The following is a 19,105-nucleotide window of genomic DNA, read 5'->3' on the forward strand; positions in this document are numbered from 1 at the left end:
TTTACTGTCTCTATTCACCAGAGGACATCTGCTCCTTTAGTTCCACAAAGTGAATCTAACATTACTGAGTATGTGTGTTTGCTTTGAAGGCTTTCCTGTCCATTGAGGACGACACAGATCAGCCAGATGAGAGCGTCTTCTACCAGGTCCAGTCTTTGTTCGGTCACCTGATGGAGAGCAAACTGCAGTACTACATACCTGAGAACTTCTGGAAGGTAACATATATATCCTTTATTTAACCAGGTAAAAAAGTCTCGTTGAAATTAAAAAAATCTCTTTTACAAGAGAGACCTCGCCAAGAAGGCAGCATAAAAGTGACAGGGTTACAACATTTAAAACACAATTAACATAAATAATTAAATACAAATACAGCCATCACGAACAGCCCCCACAGTGGAGTGTTTTAAGTCTCGTCTCAAGACCCATTTTTATTCCTTGGCTTTTTAACACTGCGTGAGTTTTGTGGTCCTCTGTGTCTTTTATTTCTTTTTATTTTATTTAACTACTTTTAACTGCGTCTTTTATTTTATTTTACTATGTTTATCTGTTTGATTGTATTGTTTTATTTGTGGCATCATTTTAGATTTATACACTTATTATTTATTGCTGATTGGTATATGGAATTTGTTTTATTGTTGATTTTTTGTACAGCACTTTGGAGACGTTTGTGTTGTTTAAATGTGCTATACAAATAAAGGGGATTGGATTGGATTGGATCACAACATCAATGAAAGAGCCTCAGTAGAGACTTATAAGGAGCAGTCACACTGACTAAGGGAAATTATTTCTTTGTCCTTTAGAATCGATTTAAATTCACCAATTGTGATCAACTCAGACAATTTCAGATCCTTTTGCAGATTGTTCCATGACAAAGGGGCGGGACTAAAAGCTTTCTTACCTAACTCAGTTGTCACTCTTGGCACCAGCATCTGTACAATATTTTGTGAGCGAAGACCATGTTTAGTTTGGTTTCGACACATGTATGCACACAGGTCAGAGGGAAGCAGCCCAACATACACTTCAGTTTGCTCTCTTGATGCGCTCTTAAGCAGTATTTAAATTTAAAGCGTGGGCATTGTTGTTAAGATGCAAAGGAAGAATTTACTTGTATTGGTGAACGAAAAAAATCAACGTCCATCATTTGTGTGAAACTATAAGTGAGTGTGTCTTATTGAGAAAACTGAGAAGAGTGTGTTAATGATTCAGTATGTTGTGCTGCACATTATGACTGCAAGGTCACATTCACAAACTTTCTCAGCTGTAACATGCAAATAAGATCAATCAGACAAAAAGCATACTAATTTCGGATGCACCCATTGTGAAATTTTGGGCCGATACCAATGTTTTAATGAGGAATTTGGCAAGTTTATTTTCTTATTTTCTACTCCTTTTGTGCCAGGGAAACAAAGTCATCCCAATTATAAAAAAATAACTGAACTGTTTCATTCAGCATGTTATTGTCTGTTGCAGATCTTCAAGATGTGGAACAAAGAGCTGTATGTAAGAGAGCAGCAGGATGCTTATGAGTTCTTCACCAGCCTGGTGGATCAGCTTGACGAACATCTCAAGGTAAAACTCTTGAACACCAGACTCATTTTAAAAACGGCATCAGCCAAGTACACTACAGGCCAAAAGTTTGGAAGCAAGATTTGAAAAAAATTGTACAAAAAAAGATCATTATTGCTATACTTTGCAACAAAATAAACATGATTATTATATAAAGAGTCACTTATTAGAACACATGTTTACTATAATTATCAGGTCTTTGGGTTTGTATTGCTTAGACTTTGTGTATCCTTCTTTCCTTAATGTATAAATCTGTACTCTTGTTTCTTTTGTCAGAGTTATGAACACAGTTGGGATTTATTGGGATTTTTGTAGCCAAATTCTCAAAAGCCTAAAAGCTAAAGCGAATAATGCAAACTGTGATTGGTTTTTTACTTTTGCACTGAAGTTGTGACTCTTCCAAATCTTCTCAACCCTAAAACTTCTTTTTGTTTGTTAATATTTATTCAGCAATGGTCTGCTAACATCAATGTATACCTAAAAAAAATTGAGGAAAATCGTTCAATTCAATGAAAGTAAAGTGTGATCATGCAGTAAACATCCAGAAATCCAAAGAATCCATACTGGTTTTTAAGAAAGCCATTGTGAACAGAAAATTGAACTTGCTTCCAAACTTTTGGCCTGTAGTGTACTTACAATACATAATTTGTTATGATAATTTTATTTACGATGAGACTCCTTTCCAACAGAAAATGGGCCGAGAACAGATCTTCAAAAACACATTTCAAGGAATCTTCTCCGACCAGAAGATTTGTAAAGACTGTCCTCACCGGTGAGCAACAAAAGCTGTTTTCTCAAACCTCAAGACTTTCTTGTTGAGACACATTAGAGTTGATGTTTGACCTTTTATTCCACAGATACGAGCGTGAAGAAACCTTCATGGCTTTGAACCTTGGAGTGACGTCTTGTCAAAGCTTAGAGATCTCATTGGACCAGTTTGTGAGAGGAGAGGTGCTCGAGGGCAGCAACGCCTACTACTGTGAGAAATGCAAGGAGAAGGTGTGTCTGGTGCTCTTATGCATGCTTTTAGTCCACTACACTGATATCATGTGTACCAAGGTTATAATAGTTTTGGATTTTTCATTAGTTTTAATTTGTTGTGACTTTTTGTTTTCAAATTCAGTTAGTTTCAATTAGTTTTTAGAGTGAGTTTGATAGTTTTAGTTTAGTTTTTATTTTTTGAAAATGCTTAATTTTAGTTTAGTTTTTATTAGTTTTAGTGTTATTTTTAGTTGGCTGTGTTGGGGGAGGATTCAAGGAGGTCATAATACATTTTGCCTTTATTTCCTTTGGCTTTGCTCAAGCGGACTTCGGATTACCATAATAACTGAACAGTTTATGCTATCGGAAAAATGTCAATGTTTTCTGCTTTTTACAGCCAATATGGTGTCATTACGGTAATTAAACTCACAAAGCAGGAATACACACCCTCAGCGGTGGAGAAAACAGAAACCCTGGATTATGTATGAAAAAAGTTGACAGACGAAAACGAAGGACATTTCCACTATAATTTTAGTTAGTTTCAGTTAGTTTTGTAAGCACACAATACAGTTTCAGTTAGTTATCGTTTTTAAAAAAAAACTTGTTTTTATTTTTATTTCAGTTAACAATTGTAGTTTTTGTTATTTAGTTAGTTTTCGTTAACTAGAATAACCTTGATGTGTACTAACAATGTGTTAATCTGCACAGAGAACCACCGTGAAGAGGACGTGTATCAAGTCCCTGCCCAGCGTTCTCTGTATCCACCTCATGCGCTTCGGTTTTGACTGGGAAAGCGGACGCTCCATCAAATATGATGAACAGATCAGGGTATTATATTATATTGTTTATATTTCGTTTGTATTTTTTATTTTCATCTAGCTATGTAATTTAAGTAAAGTATAGTTACTTATAGGTTTAAGAGGGAGGGTCGAGTATAAGCCCTTTGGGCTTTTTGATCTTTCCTGCATTTTCTTTAACTGTTTCTTGTACTGTTATTTCCTTATGATTGTATGTTTTTTTAAGTGCAAACAACAATAGATAAAAAATAAATAAATAAATAAATATTTTAATCCCAAGATAACAAATATGTAGTCACTAGGATAGACTTTCCAGAAATATGAATATAATGTGTATGATGGTGTGTGGTTGGTGTACAGTTCCCCTGGGTGCTGAACATGGAGCCCTACACCGTGTCTGGGATGGCTCGACAAGACTGCAGCGGAGAGGGCAGCGAGGGGCGAGGAGACGGCACCTCAGGAGGCTCGCCCAGGAAGAAGGTCACGATTTCTGAGAACTACGAACTCGTCGGAGTGGTCGTCCACAGCGGTCAGGCACACGCCGGTCACTATTACTCCTTCATTAAAGATAGACGGTAAGAGACACTGTGGTCAGATGTTCATTCACCTCTCCCTCGTTTAACACTTCTGCCTCACTACGGACATTTTAAATCTTTAAGTCATTTTGCCTGTGTTAAATAATATGGAATACATTTAGGTAAGGTTGTGTTCTACAATCAATACGCAGAAAATAATAACATTTTCAAAAACAATGGCATTTTGTAAACAAATTGGCATTTATGACGTTAAAATTCTGAAAATTAATATTTTGTAGCCATCATCTGGACTCAGTTTTTATAGCACTTTTAGTATGGGGGCATTTAACAACAACAAAACTTAAAAAATGTTTTTTTTAAACTGATAGCACAACAAAAAAAAGTCACTTATGTTGTTGATTCTTATTGGTAAAAAAAAATCCTTACTTGCATTTAGTATACATAAAATATTTAATTTTTTTACATAAAAAAACAATGGCATTATGTAAACAATGTATCGTTTAAAGGGTTAAAATCCTCATACTGAATGACTGTTTGGTAGTGATTGACAGGACTGAAGTTGGTTAAATGATATAACTCAATTGGAAAGTGAAAAAAACCCAACATATATAATTTATTGCACTTTTTAAAGGATTAAAGCTCTAATATTCTCTGAAAATCAAACACATTTATTGTACCATTCTCTTGTCTCAGGCGTGTGCTGCAAAGTTCCCTTGTTGTATTTTCCAGCTCCTGTTGGTGGAACACTTTAGTCTGCTGCTTTAGTTTTCCAGAGAGATTTTAGAAGACCTCCTTGGGGCGCATGAATGCAGCATCAGACTTTGTGTGGGCTGTCCTGGTTTAGTTTGTAAGCATCTCCAGATGTCTGGCTCTGGAAGGCAGGATTGCTCACAGGAGAAGTGGAACATAAAGGGACCACAGGAGCTAATATCTGGACCCTTTCTCTTGCTCACTCGTTTGTTCCTATCCTGGCTTAAGACTAAGACAAAGAAAGTTTGTTCTCAGGACGTTGATCTCTTTCCAGAACTTAAGACACATTCTGGAGCAGCTTCAGAGTCATTATCATTGATGTCAGTCGGTCTGTGTGTGTGTTAAGACCTTTAAGACAAGTGACCTGACAGGCTGGACACCATGCCTGCTGGCTAACCCGTTCTGCACACAGGCCATGCCACTGTAAACTATTTAGTAAAGCAGAAATGGCCAAAGCTTGTGCAAGAAGTGCAAGAAGAAAAGATTGTGTACATATTTTGGATTTGTTATTAATTCACGTTCTATGCGGCTACTATTTAGGAAAAAGAAAAATCAAGCAGCTTCTTTCTTTTCTCTCTTTTGTGACTGCCTATTTCTTTTATTAATAAATAACAGATTGTACATTTCTAATTTTTAAATTTACTTGAGTTGTAACAGGGTAGGCGTAATTAGCTATGCTTCAGCCTACGCCTTTTCGGTCCAGGTGTCTATTGTCAATTTTCTCTCACTGTTTGCTTTTTGTTTGCTTTGATCAATGTTTTTTTTCTGGTTTGTTGCTTCTGTTTTGATGGCATGTATTGACCGAAATAAACGGATACGAAACGAAACAAATTCAAACGTGCAGATTTTCCATTCCTGAATTAGCAAATTGTGATGAATCAGAATCTTATGGCATTTTTCTTGTCCTTTTCTGTGTTTCCTCCCTTTTTGTTTGTCCTCGTCTCTTAGTGGTAGCGCTCGTGGACGTTGGTACAAGTTCAACGACAACGTGGTCGAGGAATTTGATATGAACGACGAAACTTTGGAGTACGAGTGTTTTGGTGGAGAGTACCGTCCCAAAGTCTACGACCAATGTAAGTCACATGTAAGGGGGGTTAAACATTGTGGGGCTCAGAGGATGAAATTTATACGAAACTTAACATTTTCTCCTGAAGCACACACTTATTAACCTTAAAGTGTGTATGTGTGTGCAGCTAACCCGTACCCAGATGTGCGGCGGAGATACTGGAACGCCTACATGTTGTTCTATCAGAAGATCAGCGACCAGAACTCTCCTGTCCTCCCCAAAAAGAGCAGAGTCAGCATCATGAGGCAGGAGGCTGAGGACCTTACACTGTGAGTGAACCTTCCGCCGTACACTCCCCTCATAAACATCCTCATTGCATCATTTATTTATAATGTATCAGGCAGTTTCCCACAGCATTCAGCAGAATAATAACAGCACTGTAGGTCATCCATCTGCAACTGACAGCTCCTGTCTGACGTATTTAGAACCGGTTGAACAAAACATGTTATGAAGCATTTACATGCAATTCATGTTTGGAGAAAAATATTTATTTCTACATTGATCACAGCCACAATCAGCATTAAGGAACCTTCCCAGAAAGCTTAAACAGCACACAAGGGGTGTTTCCATTACAGTCCAATATGCAGAATGAGGCGGGTCTCACTTGCCGAAACGCCCCTAATTGAATAAAATGAGCCGTCCGGAGCGGACTTTTTTTGGCCCTGTAGAAGAGCAGGGCCGTCTTACTCCCCTGAAAAAAGCCTAGTTGCTGATTGGATAGAACACTAAGCAGGATGTATCATAGTACTTGTGCACAGTAATAATAGGCTAACAGTTAGCTCTGTAGCAGTACAGTGTGTATGTGCTGCTGCTGCAGGAGGTGTTCACTTAGCGATCTCTGTTTGTTTACAACAAGCACCGGACACTCTGCACAGTTAGCGATGCCGGTTAATTAACGATCACGATGTTTATGATCAGCGGAGACACTGTGCATAATTAGCCATGCTGGTTTGTTTATGATCAGCGGCGGATGTTGTGCACAGTTAGCGACGGTGGCCACAGTTGCGTCTCCCGTGTTTAATCCGTCGTGTGAAACTCTCGCTAAGCGATTATGCTACGATTGAAAACCGTACGTCACCTCCGGAGTCTCGTAAATCCCTCTGGGGCCATTTTTTTGTAATGGAGACACGCTCAGTGAGTGGACATTTGAGAGGGCGTGGCCTGTGACTTTCCAGGCGGCCACTCTTCCCCCTAAAGGAAACACGGCCATTGTCATCTATTCTGTGGCTCTATATTTTCCAGGTCTGCCCCATCCTCTCCTGATGTTTCGCCACAGTCCTCTCCTCGCCCCCCGAGGGCCAACAATGACCGCCTCACCCTCCTCACCCGCCTCGTCCGTAAGGGAGAGAAGAAGGGCCTGTTTGTAGAGAAGATGCCCGCCAGCATCTATCAGGTAACGTGACATCCAGAAGTAACATGAAGGCCGTATACCAACATTTGTTTACAGTTTTTCTGTTCGTAATCAGCTCAGTTCATCTGACCTCTATTTATTTTTCTATAAAGATGGTGAGAGATGAGAATCTCAAGTTCATGAGGAACAGAGACGTCTACAACAGCGACTACTTCAACTTCACCCTCTCCCTCGCCTCCGTCAATGCAGTACGTGCTTCTACTGTTTGTGTTTTTGATTTTCTGATTGTGTAGTTAAGCTTGATTTATACCGCAACATTGTAATCATCTGTCATGAATATTTATCTCATTTTTCAGGATGCAAATACAGTGTCTTCAACATTTGCATCATGTTCATTTTACGTTTCTCCTACAGATGCAACTCATAAAGCACATCTTTTCACAGATACTATATTCCCCTTTTTTAAAATTATTTACAAAATCCAGGAGTCATAGTGTGCTCAATAGAAGTATTTTGTCCTCCTGTATTTCTTTTTTCATCGTTTTTCTTAGATATGTATATAATGTTTCTTTTGATTCCTTCCCCCATCATAAATGCATGCTTCTTTTTCAGTTCACCTCTCCCTTGATAAAATAATTGCATGTTAATTATTCAAACATTATGACATGTAATGAAAGCACCACACTGGGACGACCACTGAAATTGCATACACCATTTATTATTACAGTATAAAAAACTAAAGAACACAATTGTTCGTTGTGAAAAATATTCAGTGGCTTTTACTTTTGTGTTGCAGACGAAGCTGAAGCATCCAGACTACCAGCCGATGGCAAAAGAGAGTCTTCAGCTGGCCGTTCACTTCCTCTTTCACACCTACCTGCACACCAAAAAGAAACTCCGGTACGTGCACACAGCATCCACACCTGTCAGTAGAGAACATCTGTCATAAGCAGCAATGCAATAACTGTATTACATCTGTATCTGGTGCAGGGTGGACACAGAGGAGTGGATGGCCACAGTGGAGGTGTTGCTGTCTAAGAGCTCTGAAGCATGCCAGTGGATGGTGCAGTACCTGGTTGGACCCGAGGGACGAGAGATCACCAGGTCAGTGCACACAGACATTAATACTTTATTGCAAGGCTTCTTACTTTCACAAACATTATCAGTCATTTCGTTTTCTTTACAATATTGTACCTTGCATTTTTTCCCCCTTTTTTTCAAGGCACAGTACAGGCCAAAAGTTTGGACACACCTTCTCATTCAATGCGTTTCCTTTATTTTCATGACTATGACATTGTAGATTCATCAAAACTATTAATGAACACATGTGGAATTATGTACTTAACAAAAAAGTGTGAAATAACTGAAAACATGTCTTATATTCTAGTAAGCAAAGGGTGGTTCCTTTGAGGAATATAAAATACAAGACATGTTTTCAGTTATTTCACACTTTTTTGTTAAGTACATAATTCCATATGTGTTCATTCATAGTTTTGATGCCTTCAGTGAGAATCTACAATGTAAATAGTCATGAAGTAAAGAAAACGCATTGAATGAGAAGGTGTGTGTCCAAACTTTTGTCCTGTACTGTATATATTCACAAAGTAAATAACAAAACATAGGATAAACAGACAAACATATATACAAGGCAAACTGGTATTCCCCAAATGAGGATCTCCAAGAAAAGGAATAAACAACAAACTAACGACACACAAAAAAAAGACTAAATAAAAAAATAAAAATAAAAGATACTAAGATAAACTAAAATAGACTAATGAGAAAATAAGGGGTGGTGCATGTATGCGTGTTCATGAATCTGTGTGTGTGTATATGCATGTGAGTGTTGGTGTTGGGGAGGGGACCATTTAGTTCATCTCCTTAATTTGATTAAATATTTCCACTGTTTTTACCAGCCTTTCTTTACAGTAGAACTTATTCCAAATATGTATTTGTTCCCTATTTCAAAAAGTTAGTCTTTCCATCTCTAAACTTTGTTCTGCTTAATACCCATGCTCTTAATTTTGGTGTATTTGATTGTTTCCATGCTTTAGTCACAGTGCTGTAGTCCCCACAGACATGTTACATGCAGTATGTACAGAACATTTATGATTACATATGTAATGCATACTGTGCCAGCATAAGAACTGGGTATATAGAATAGACCATTTGTCATGCAAACTAGAGAAAGAAATTACTACAAAAACGCCTACATTTGTAAAACAAAATATCAGCTCATTGCAACAGATAACTTAACTTCCATTATATTTGTTTGATGGCCAGTTTCTAGTGAAAGACAGAGTGAAACAAAGTGCAGTGTTCCCTCTCTAACTGATCCATAAAAGGTTTCCAAAAAGCTTTAGCCTCATGTATGTATAATGTATCGGAGTGTATAAGTAACTGTAGGGCACAATCACCTAACCTCTATGCAACTCATGAAACTTTAAGAATGGATATAGTATAAATCTGTATAATAAAACAATCAAGTTGCTTTATTTATTCATTTATCTATTTGCAGGGCTTTGGCCAGGGCCTAATCACTGCAGCATTTTCCGTCCCAGTGATATGCGATACTTACAGACTTGGCAGCTCACAGGGTTTCTCCCTCATTCTAATCAATGCACATTGAACTCTCTGACCTTGGTCCAACTCATCGACCCTTATAATGCTGCTGCACCTTCATTCATTCTCTCAAGTGCACATACTTAGACATTTATATACTAGAATTGGCCCTTAAATTGCTAATATATTGCACAATTGCATCTGCCGACAGTGGGCTTATTTAGTGCGTGCTTGCGTTGCGTGTCACTGACTAGATGCTGATTGGCTAAAAGAGCAATTGTGGAATGTAAACATTTGGAGCCAGAGGATAGTTTTTTCCCCCAAAGCATGTGTGTTATCAGCTGTTTAATACAGCCAGTGCAATCACCGGCACCAGGGGTCTGATTCTGGACCAACCAGCCTGCTGGTTCAGCTAATTTTCTGGTGCTGCCATTGGCTGCCAGCTGGTTGTTGACCTCCAGCCGTCTTCCACCCTAATCTCCACAGAGTAGTCTCATCGGTGAAGTAGTCTCAGCAGCATAAGGCAGAGTGACCACAGAGTTTTTTGTGGGAATGCAGCCATAGAGGCTTTTGTCTTCCGGAAGTGGCCGTGGTTTTATCTGAAGTAGTTTGGAAAAATGATAGATGCTGCCTGCGTAGCTATTACATTAAAAGAATTAAGAGTGCTGGCATCTATATTAACCCTTTGGAGTCACCAAAAGCACGGGGGCATCACTTCTTCATGATATCACAAAGTAAAAAGGAAGCAGCGGGGAGTGTTTCTCTCAGCTTCCCTCTAAAGTACTGTCTTGAAACTCCAAGCCAGTTTTTATTTGATGATGATTGGCAGAGTAAAACCAGAGATATGGTCAAATATATTTTAGTATAAACAAATAGAACGAGATGGTATCCTCATTTTCCCCCTTATATGTTATATTTGTAACCAACATTTAAAATTATTCATTGAGCATGATTGCTTTTTTGAAAGTAAAACATTTTTTTGTTTATTTTGGGTTCAAAAAAATAACTATCAGGTTATATAGGTGAGGTTGTGCAGAAAGAAATGATTCCAGCATGCCATGGTTAACTTTGTCTAAGTGGTATATACAGGCAGAATGAAAGGTATTTAAAAACTGACAAAGTAGCCCAAAAAAAAAAAGCCTTGGATGGCTGGAGTGAACGAACCCGTGCAACAAGGCAGAGATCATTTCATTAGTCAACCTGGTATTCTATTAGTTGGGGAATTTTTACATTATTGATGCACAAATTTCTCAAGTGCATAGGAGCAGAAGAAGAGTGTGAGGAGACTGGCTGGAGTGCAAGAAAACTGTGCAAGCAACAGCAACAAATGTACATCTGAGTGCTTAACCCACAAGCTCTAAGCACACACAGAGGATATTAGAGTGCAAGGGCAGGGTTTTGAAGGAAAGCATTAAAAAATCTGAAATAAATGAGTCATGCTGTCAAACTGAAAGACCATGCTCTTAAATACAGAGAGGAGAAAAGCTTCATAGAGATGCAGAATATTGCACTCAATCGCGTATCTCAAGGCCAAAGACACTAGAAGCAGAAAGTGTTTTTCACACAAATTGTGTTTTTGACTGCTCTTCTGTTTTTAAGGATGTTAACACGTTCTTTTGTTTCCTGCCCTTGATAGGTTTATTCTGCTTATCATTTCAACACTGATATCCATTTATTATATCTCCTCCTCAGGGTTTGTCTGTTGGAGTGCAGTGTGAGGGAGGTGAGGATCGTGGTCGCCTCCATCCTCGAAAAGACTCTGGAGAGCGCGCTTCACTTTGGAGACCCGGGACTGGACAGCCTGACCGACACACTGCTCTCCTTATTGGACAAAGATGTTCCTGAAAATGTGAAAAACTGTGGGCAGTACTTCGGCCTCTTCAGTAACTTCGCTCAGAGGGTAATTAACCATCAACAAAGATATATATTTAGACTTTTCTGCTCTCTTTAGTGTTCAGACATGGAATAGATGATAATGTGTTTCTGTTGTCTCTCTCAGGGAAGTGGTCCCTGTCAGCTGTTGCTGAAACACTCAGCTTATCGCCGGATGCTTATCTTTCTGTTAGGACCCAACAGGCAAAACAACCAGGTACAACTGCATTATATATGGGGTGTAGTTCTTTTGTTTTAATCAAAACTAACAGGTACTTTTTTTTGTGTATTTATTTTTATTGTTTTCATAACAGAAAAATATATACAAATTAGAGATAATTGGTGGAGCTACACAGAACAATACATGTTTTGTTTTTTTGACAGAGTTTTTGACATGAGACAAACAAAACAAGGGTATAACATAAATGGCACAGCAACAGAATAGCACTAATTCAGTTTTTAGACATTAAATCAAGAAAAGGTTGCCATATTTTAAAAAAAGATATCCTCTTTAGTAGATATGATGTACCTGATTTTCTCCAAGTGTAATACATTTCCCAGCTCTCTCAACCACATTTCAAATGTAGGAGCCCTTTCAGATTTCCAAGACTGTAGAATTAGCTTTCTGGCTAGCAATGTTGAAAGGGAGATAGCCTTAGCTTCATAACTACATTTTGCACTATCTGGATTAGCCACTCCAAACAACACGGTGAACGGGGTCTGGGAAAACTAACAGGTACTTTTACTTTGACCCCTGCACTTTCCTCTTACTCGGGAATTTCTTTATTTTTTTTATTTATTTTTTTGCACTCATTGCATGTAATTTGAGACATAAGCATGCACAAAATGCATGATATATAAATGTAGTTTTGAATTGCTGCTGATTACTGACATTGAAACAAAAAGGTTTCTGAAATTATATCTTCAAATATGCAAATGAGGCATTATCGAATATTACATTTTGGTGAATTTAGGAGAAATCCACAGATACAAATACACAAAAAGTACCAAGTAGAATAAACGCCTTAATCTGTATTTTGAATGTTTTTTTTCCACTAGTCTGAAAGAAGATGTTATGGAATCAAAATAGCACAAAATCTCAAACATTTTTTCACAACAGTGCATGAAAAAATGTTTTTGCCTGTTTGTGTCTCACCTTAATTCTTTTTAGAAATTTTGAATATGATAAATGTGTTGATTTAAGATGCAAGAATGATAAATTATTAATGTGTATATTCCACAGTTTTGCTTCAGTTTACTCAGATTTTTCTGTTTCCACAGAACCGGCGGTGGAGTCCAGCTCAGGCTCGAGAGTTCCTTCACCTCCACAACACTCTGGCCCTCATCACTCTGCACTCAGACGTCAACCCCCAGCGGACGCAGGGTGAGACACTACCAACTCGAAGGTCACAGGTTGTTTTTTTTGTAAAATCCAGCTCTCAATCTGATCCTTTTTTATTTCTCCCCTTTTGTCCTGCAAAGCTTCGGGAGGGTTTAAACTGCGTGTGAGTTGCATCCCGTCCTCCACCCAGCTCCTCCCGCTGCACGCAGACATCCTGGCCTCACTCTTCACTCCAGAGGGACAGCCTTACCTTCTAGAGGTAGAGATTTTTATTTATTTTTATTTTTTTATTGTGCAATAACAATACAGTGATATGGACAGACAGACAAATTCTTATTAGTTTATTTAAAAGGGGAGCAATTTCATAAAACACATGATTACACATGGTTAAAAAAGCCAGAGTTAGCCAGAAGGCTAGTTTTCATCTTTCATCTCAGCCTTACCTTCTAGAGGTAACAGACTAGATCTTTTTTAAAATTATTATTATTTTTTTTATTGTGCAATAATACAGGACTTTTGGGTTGCCAGGTTGTGAAAAACTCTCCACAACTCACTTCTTTCATTGCTGATGAATTAAAGACATAACGCCACATTAAAGTGTCATGTTGGGGAAGGATTTTCCACAACCTGGCAACCCAAACATTGCTCTTATTTAAATTATTTCACTGAACTATACATGTAATTTAATTATTAACCTTTTATAAAGCCATTAGATACCCTTAGATAGACCTTTAAGTAGAAAGTGGAACCATAATATGTGATAACACAGTTTGCAGAAGCCTAATTCCAGTACAAACTGTTTAAACAGTCAGTCATTTCCTACAAGAGCTTCTCCTGCTGCAGTAACCCACCATAAAAACATTTCAAATGATGAGTTATTCTTTAATGATGTTGAGGACGTCTGCCAGCAGGATATATTTGGAGTTTAAATATTTTTGACAGACAAATAGTGCAATAATACAATATAGTGACATAGACACACGGATAAGGATTTGACCTGTAATTAATAATTTGGTTTATATGTTTTTAAGTATGTTTGTTCGTGTAGCTACATCGTTCAAAGTCGTATGTTAATCTTGATTTATGCAGACAGTCAGTCTTATATGCAACTAACTTTATTGACCTTTGATTTGCTCACACACTGATTTACACATAATATACTGTAACAAAGACACAGTTTTGTAACAGCTCACACACAGCCATTTGGCTAGTTTTCCCTTCACAGCATGAGTTTTATGACTCTTTGTGTGATGAGCTTCACCACCACACACACACACACACACACACACACACACACTTTTCCCTCCCTTTTGTAAGCCTACACTAGATTAGACTCTTTGTAGAACTCTATACGCCATAGAAATCTGCTTTTATTTGCTTTTCCTGTTATTTAGAATAAGTGCCTTTTTCATTACAAATGCTGTCTATTTAATGTTGTACACTGTGAACGATGTGCCATCCTCTTCTGTGTAAAAAAAATCACAATTCCTGCAACCACTACTAAATATAAATATGGTAAATTGATTATAATTATATTCATAATTATTAATCAGTGTTCTAAATTGATAGTTTTGTAACTGTATGGTGAATTGACTATATTTTTCTGTTGTAAAGATGGACTTTACGAGAATGATATATTTCTCTGTTTTACAGAGTGGTGCCCCCAACGAGCTATGACTTAGAGCAAATCAAGTCATATCATGTATTATAATTATTAATTATCTATGATAATTATTGATAATTCTGATAGCCATCTTACCACACTTTTGAACGGTGAGATCCACACAAGTGTTGCTCAGGTTCATCCTTACATATTTGGTATCCTGATGGGACGGATAGCATTTATGATAACGCCCTTTTATTTACATACTTGACGCCCTGTGCAAGGTCATCATTTATTCATAAAAGAGGTATCCTTAATTCCCAACATTGGTCATTTCAAACTAATTATCTCAGCAGTCATTCCTGTCATTCAGGGGTTTAAAATAACTTAAACTGCATAGCAAATATTAAAAAAAGTTCTTCATTGTGGTTGTTTCCAGGTGATGTTTGCCATGCGGGAGTTGTCCGGTCCCTTGTCCCTCCTCATGGAGATGGTGACCTACACTTCGTACTGTAACGAGCCCTTCTCCCTGGGTGTGCTGCAGCTGCTCAAGGTAAAAAAACACTTTAACAAACTTCCGAGTGACAGATATTTAGTCACTGATGTTGGAGCCATTTAGTTCTTGCTAGTATTTAGTTGTCTGTTTAGTTTATTATTAACAATGAGTATTGTTTGATTATTCTAGACATTTGTTTATTTTGATAATATTTTGTTTTGCTAGTTCATTGTTTAGTTTAATCATCATTATTGTTTAGCATATTTAGTTTAGATATTATTTTTTGTGTTTTTTCTTGGGTGGGCCTGTGGTTTTTTACCAGCGCGAAGAGAGGCAGCAGGAGCCATGTTTCTTTGTTCTTTTAGTTTGCTTGCTCACAATGGATAAAATAAACCTTTTGGAACTAATAATCATGCATGGACTTCAGCTTCTTTGCCTGCGTACACCACACACTCATGGTGCATCAGCGGCATTTTGATTAATTTTTTTTTTTTTACGTTTAATTTTGTTATTTTTTCGGACAAAATTGCCGCTACAACTGATGAATTTGTATTTACATCTCCTGAATGCTTTGTGTCTCACAGGCCCAGCTGGAGACGGCTCCGCCTCATGAACTGAAGAACATTTTTCAGATGTTGCAGGAGCTCCTAGTGAGTGGCCGCCATCCTTTAATTCTTTGACCTTTCACTCTTTGATCTATCACCTTCTGAAAACTGATTGTTGTTGTTAGTATCAGCTTTGTTAAAGCAGTTTTTATCTTGTACTCCAGGTAATAGAAGACCCTCTGCAAACACAGAGACTCAAGTATGCTTTTGAGTCTGAGAAAGGCCTTTTAGGTATGTTGTTCTTCTTTTTGTTGTTGTTTTGCTTTAATGCCCACAGCTGGCACAACAGTGGAATAAAATTATAATGTAATATTTTTCTAATCAACATTGTTGGTAGACTGCCATGTCACTTGGCAACATTGTCTGTGTTTGTGTTAAATGGATTTATTGAATGTATAAAACCTAACTAAATGTTTTTTTTTTCTTCTCAGCTTTGATGCATCAGAGCAACAACGTGGACAGCAGACGCTGCTACCAGTGTGTCAAGTTCCTGGTCACATTAGCCCAGAAGTGAGTTTATCTCTGGGGTCAGGTGTTGGAAAAATTGTCTTTTTTTTTTTTTTTTACAGATAAACTGGGCGGCATAATTCTGAGCTTCCTTTTATTTTTCCCACTAGGTGTGCTCCGGCAAAGGATTACTTCAAGGACTTGTCTGGTCACTGGAGCTGGGCGGTGCAGTGGCTGCAAAAAAAGGCAAGCTTTTAAAGACTGTGTGGCCGCATGCGTCAGAGAAATATGTTGTTGTTTTTTAGTGTTTCTAATGCTGGGCTTACACCAAAAGATGTTCACAGTCCCAGACTAAAAACTGAAAGTCTTTAGTAAATCTAGGAGTTTTACTGGAGTCACGGCGCTCCCGTCATCTCCATCGTTAAGTTGAAGGTAGTAATCTGCTCTGTTTCATATCAGTCTTTTCCTAGTCTTGGTTTGGATAATATCAAACGTGTTTGATATTATCTCAAGTCTCAGTGACGTAACACAATCACCAACCAATAGATGAGAGGGGGAAAGGTCCCCGGTTCAGACCGGCCAGTAAAACCACTTAGACAGGAAAAAGTAACATCACAATAATGCTAGTAGGCTCAGTCCTAAATAAATATATAGTGATGTAATATATTTACGGCATGGTAGGAAAAAAATGCTAAAAGAATCTAGTTGTAGTCTTGTAAATAGTTTCCCTGCAAGATTCACAGTCTTTCTAAAATCTCAGTCTGAGACTAAAAACTCTAAACACTTGTCTTTAGATGTGAGCTGATAGTTTTCTGGGAGTCTTTTCCAAATCTTTTCAAAGTCTTCTGATGTCTAGGTAGCATAAGGCTTTAAATGTATCATTTTTTTATGTTAATGTTTATTTTTATACCTGAAAAGTAACTAAAGCTGTCAGCTAAAAGTACCAGATTAAAAAATATATAATTTGCCTTTAGAATGTATTAGTATATAGTAGTAGTAGTATAAAGTTACATAATAAGTAAAGTACATGTGCCTCAAAAATTATACTTAAGTACAGTACTCGAGTAAATTAATTTTTTTTTTTTTTGCTTAATTTTCCCTCAGATGACAGAGCATTACTGGACTCCACAGAGCAATGTCTCCAATGAGACGTCAACCAACAAAACCTTCCAGCGTACTATCTCTGCACAGGTACACACACACACACACACACACACACACACACACACACACACACACACACACAAACACACACACACACACACACACTTTTCCCTCCCTTTTGTAAGCCTACATTAGATTAAACTCTTTGTAGAACTCTATACGCCATAGAAGTGTGCTTTTATTTGCTTTTCTTGTTATTTAGAATAAGTGCCTTTTTCATTGCAAAAGCTGTCTATTTAATGTTGTACACTGTGAACGATGTGCCATCCTCTTCTGTGTAAAAAATTCACAATTCCTGCAACCACTACTAAATATAAACATGGTAAATTGATTATAATTGTATTCATAATTCATAAAACACAGAAATACTCTTCATCAGCATGATATGACCCCCTCCGGTTCCTCCACCAGCACTACACAAACACACACGCTGACACTTGTAGATGTTCTCTTAACTCTGCTCACTTCTGTTTCATCGTGTGTGTATCAAACTCTGCAGGACACCTTGGCCTATGCCACGGCGTTGTTAAACGAGAAGGAGCAGTCTGGCAGCAGCAACGGCTCCGACGGGAGCCCGGCCAATGAGAACGCCGACCGCAGCCTGCGACAGGTAGCCCCTCAGCACAGCAGGCTTCTTACATGACTCATCGCTCATGCTCGGTTCACGCAGCCAAAAAAAAAAAAAAGAGAAGAATGGAACAAAAATGGAACATCTCACCAGCTTCTGTCAAAAGCTATAAAAGCAGTTTGTTACCTCCCACGGTTGTTATTAGCTCTGGATTTGAAACTGCTCCATTCTTCTCTGACTCCTGCTGAGCCTGACAGGATGCCCACACAACACAAGACTGTCAGACTTGTTCTGGCACCGGCATCAATACACCAGATAATCAGTGTGTCCTATAGAAGTCATAATCCCACTGTCACTGCTGAGCACAGACACATTCCACCATTTGTTCCTTTTCCTCCCAAAAAACACATTTCTAAGTTCTAGGGTTGTCACGGTACTAACATTTTCAACTCGATACCGATACTCAGGACAATATTCAATACTCGATACCATTTTCGATACCACAAGGATAAAAACAAAGACCCCAAAATTATTAACAAGAAAAATGCGACATGTAAAAATTAACAGAACCACAGGTTAAATATTTATAATAAAAAACAGTTGTAAAAATAGAAATTGCAGCTATGATAACAAGCTTCCAGTCTGAAAAAATAAAAAATAAATACAATAAACGATAACAATTAGAACAGTATTTTGAGGTCGTATGCTGTGCACTATTATGCAATATTGGGCAAGCTTGATAAGTTGACTTTTCTCTGCTTCATTCTGGGACTCCAAGAGAGAAAATCACACTTTTCAGTCACCAACATTGATGTAAACTTATTAACTCTATGCTTATGTATACTGACACTGTGTCAATTAACGTAATATGGGCGTACTACGTGCCTGATTTATTTATTTACATTGCTTATAATCATTAACGTGACGTCAGCCTTTAATTGCTAGCTGCGGCTAATGGCTAATAATAGCAAGGGCAACATTAATGCGAGCCACCGGCCACGATAACATCAGTAATAGGTCAGTTTGAAATGAAAGGTCGGGGGGGTACTGATACTTTTGAAAATGAGTATTGTATCCGGATACAACGTTTTAGTATCGATACTTTTTTGAGTATCGATAATTTTGACAAACCTACTAAGTTCTTGTATTAACTCTTGTGCATTCCTTTAAAAAAAGTTGCTCTGATGTTCTTAGAGGACAAAAATGTCCATAAATGTGTATATTATTTATCTTTAATGCTCTTAAGTACTGATCATTACTACCAAACATTCTTTAATCTTCTGAATTTTAACCCTTAACATGCTAGTTTATTAACATAATATCACTGTTTTCTTCATGGCTAACAAATACAAGAAATTAAGTAATTTTATTCTATATTAAGGGTTTTTGCATTTCTTTTTTT

At 37.7% G+C, this 19,105-nt stretch overlaps 1 protein-coding gene across 6 annotated transcripts in view; it reads left to right on the plus strand.

Annotated features, from left to right (window-relative positions):
- Positions 1-19,105, plus strand: part of usp24 (ubiquitin specific peptidase 24) — a 57,062-nt gene that overhangs the window by 33,569 nt on the left and 4,388 nt on the right. For 5 of the 6 annotated variants that reach the window (XM_059341033.1, XM_059341035.1, XM_059341034.1 and 2 more), the window contains 23 exons: positions 90-215; positions 1,471-1,569; positions 2,256-2,338; positions 2,424-2,565; positions 3,256-3,375; positions 3,705-3,919; positions 5,579-5,703; positions 5,824-5,965; positions 6,939-7,089; positions 7,200-7,295; positions 7,844-7,947; positions 8,038-8,151; positions 11,299-11,506; positions 11,606-11,695; positions 12,760-12,862; positions 12,961-13,079; positions 14,863-14,976; positions 15,504-15,569; positions 15,689-15,755; positions 15,956-16,034; positions 16,142-16,217; positions 17,076-17,162; positions 17,635-17,745. In XM_059341033.1, the coding sequence (XP_059197016.1) occupies positions 90-215; positions 1,471-1,569; positions 2,256-2,338; positions 2,424-2,565; positions 3,256-3,375; positions 3,705-3,919; positions 5,579-5,703; positions 5,824-5,965; positions 6,939-7,089; positions 7,200-7,295; positions 7,844-7,947; positions 8,038-8,151; positions 11,299-11,506; positions 11,606-11,695; positions 12,760-12,862; positions 12,961-13,079; positions 14,863-14,976; positions 15,504-15,569; positions 15,689-15,755; positions 15,956-16,034; positions 16,142-16,217; positions 17,076-17,162; positions 17,635-17,745 (2,637 nt within the window). Of the gene's footprint in view, positions 1-89; positions 216-1,470; positions 1,570-2,255; positions 2,339-2,423; positions 2,566-3,255; positions 3,376-3,704; positions 3,920-5,578; positions 5,704-5,823; positions 5,966-6,938; positions 7,090-7,199; positions 7,296-7,843; positions 7,948-8,037; positions 8,152-11,298; positions 11,507-11,605; positions 11,696-12,759; positions 12,863-12,960; positions 13,080-14,862; positions 14,977-15,503; positions 15,570-15,688; positions 15,756-15,955; positions 16,035-16,141; positions 16,218-17,073; positions 17,163-17,634; positions 17,746-19,105 lie in introns of those variants that run through there. The other variant, XM_059341038.1, reaches the window with a different exon arrangement.

Source organism: Centropristis striata, chromosome 9 (genome assembly GCF_030273125.1).
Source record: "Centropristis striata isolate RG_2023a ecotype Rhode Island chromosome 9, C.striata_1.0, whole genome shotgun sequence".
NCBI classification, from domain to species: domain Eukaryota; kingdom Metazoa; phylum Chordata; class Actinopteri; order Perciformes; family Serranidae; genus Centropristis; species Centropristis striata.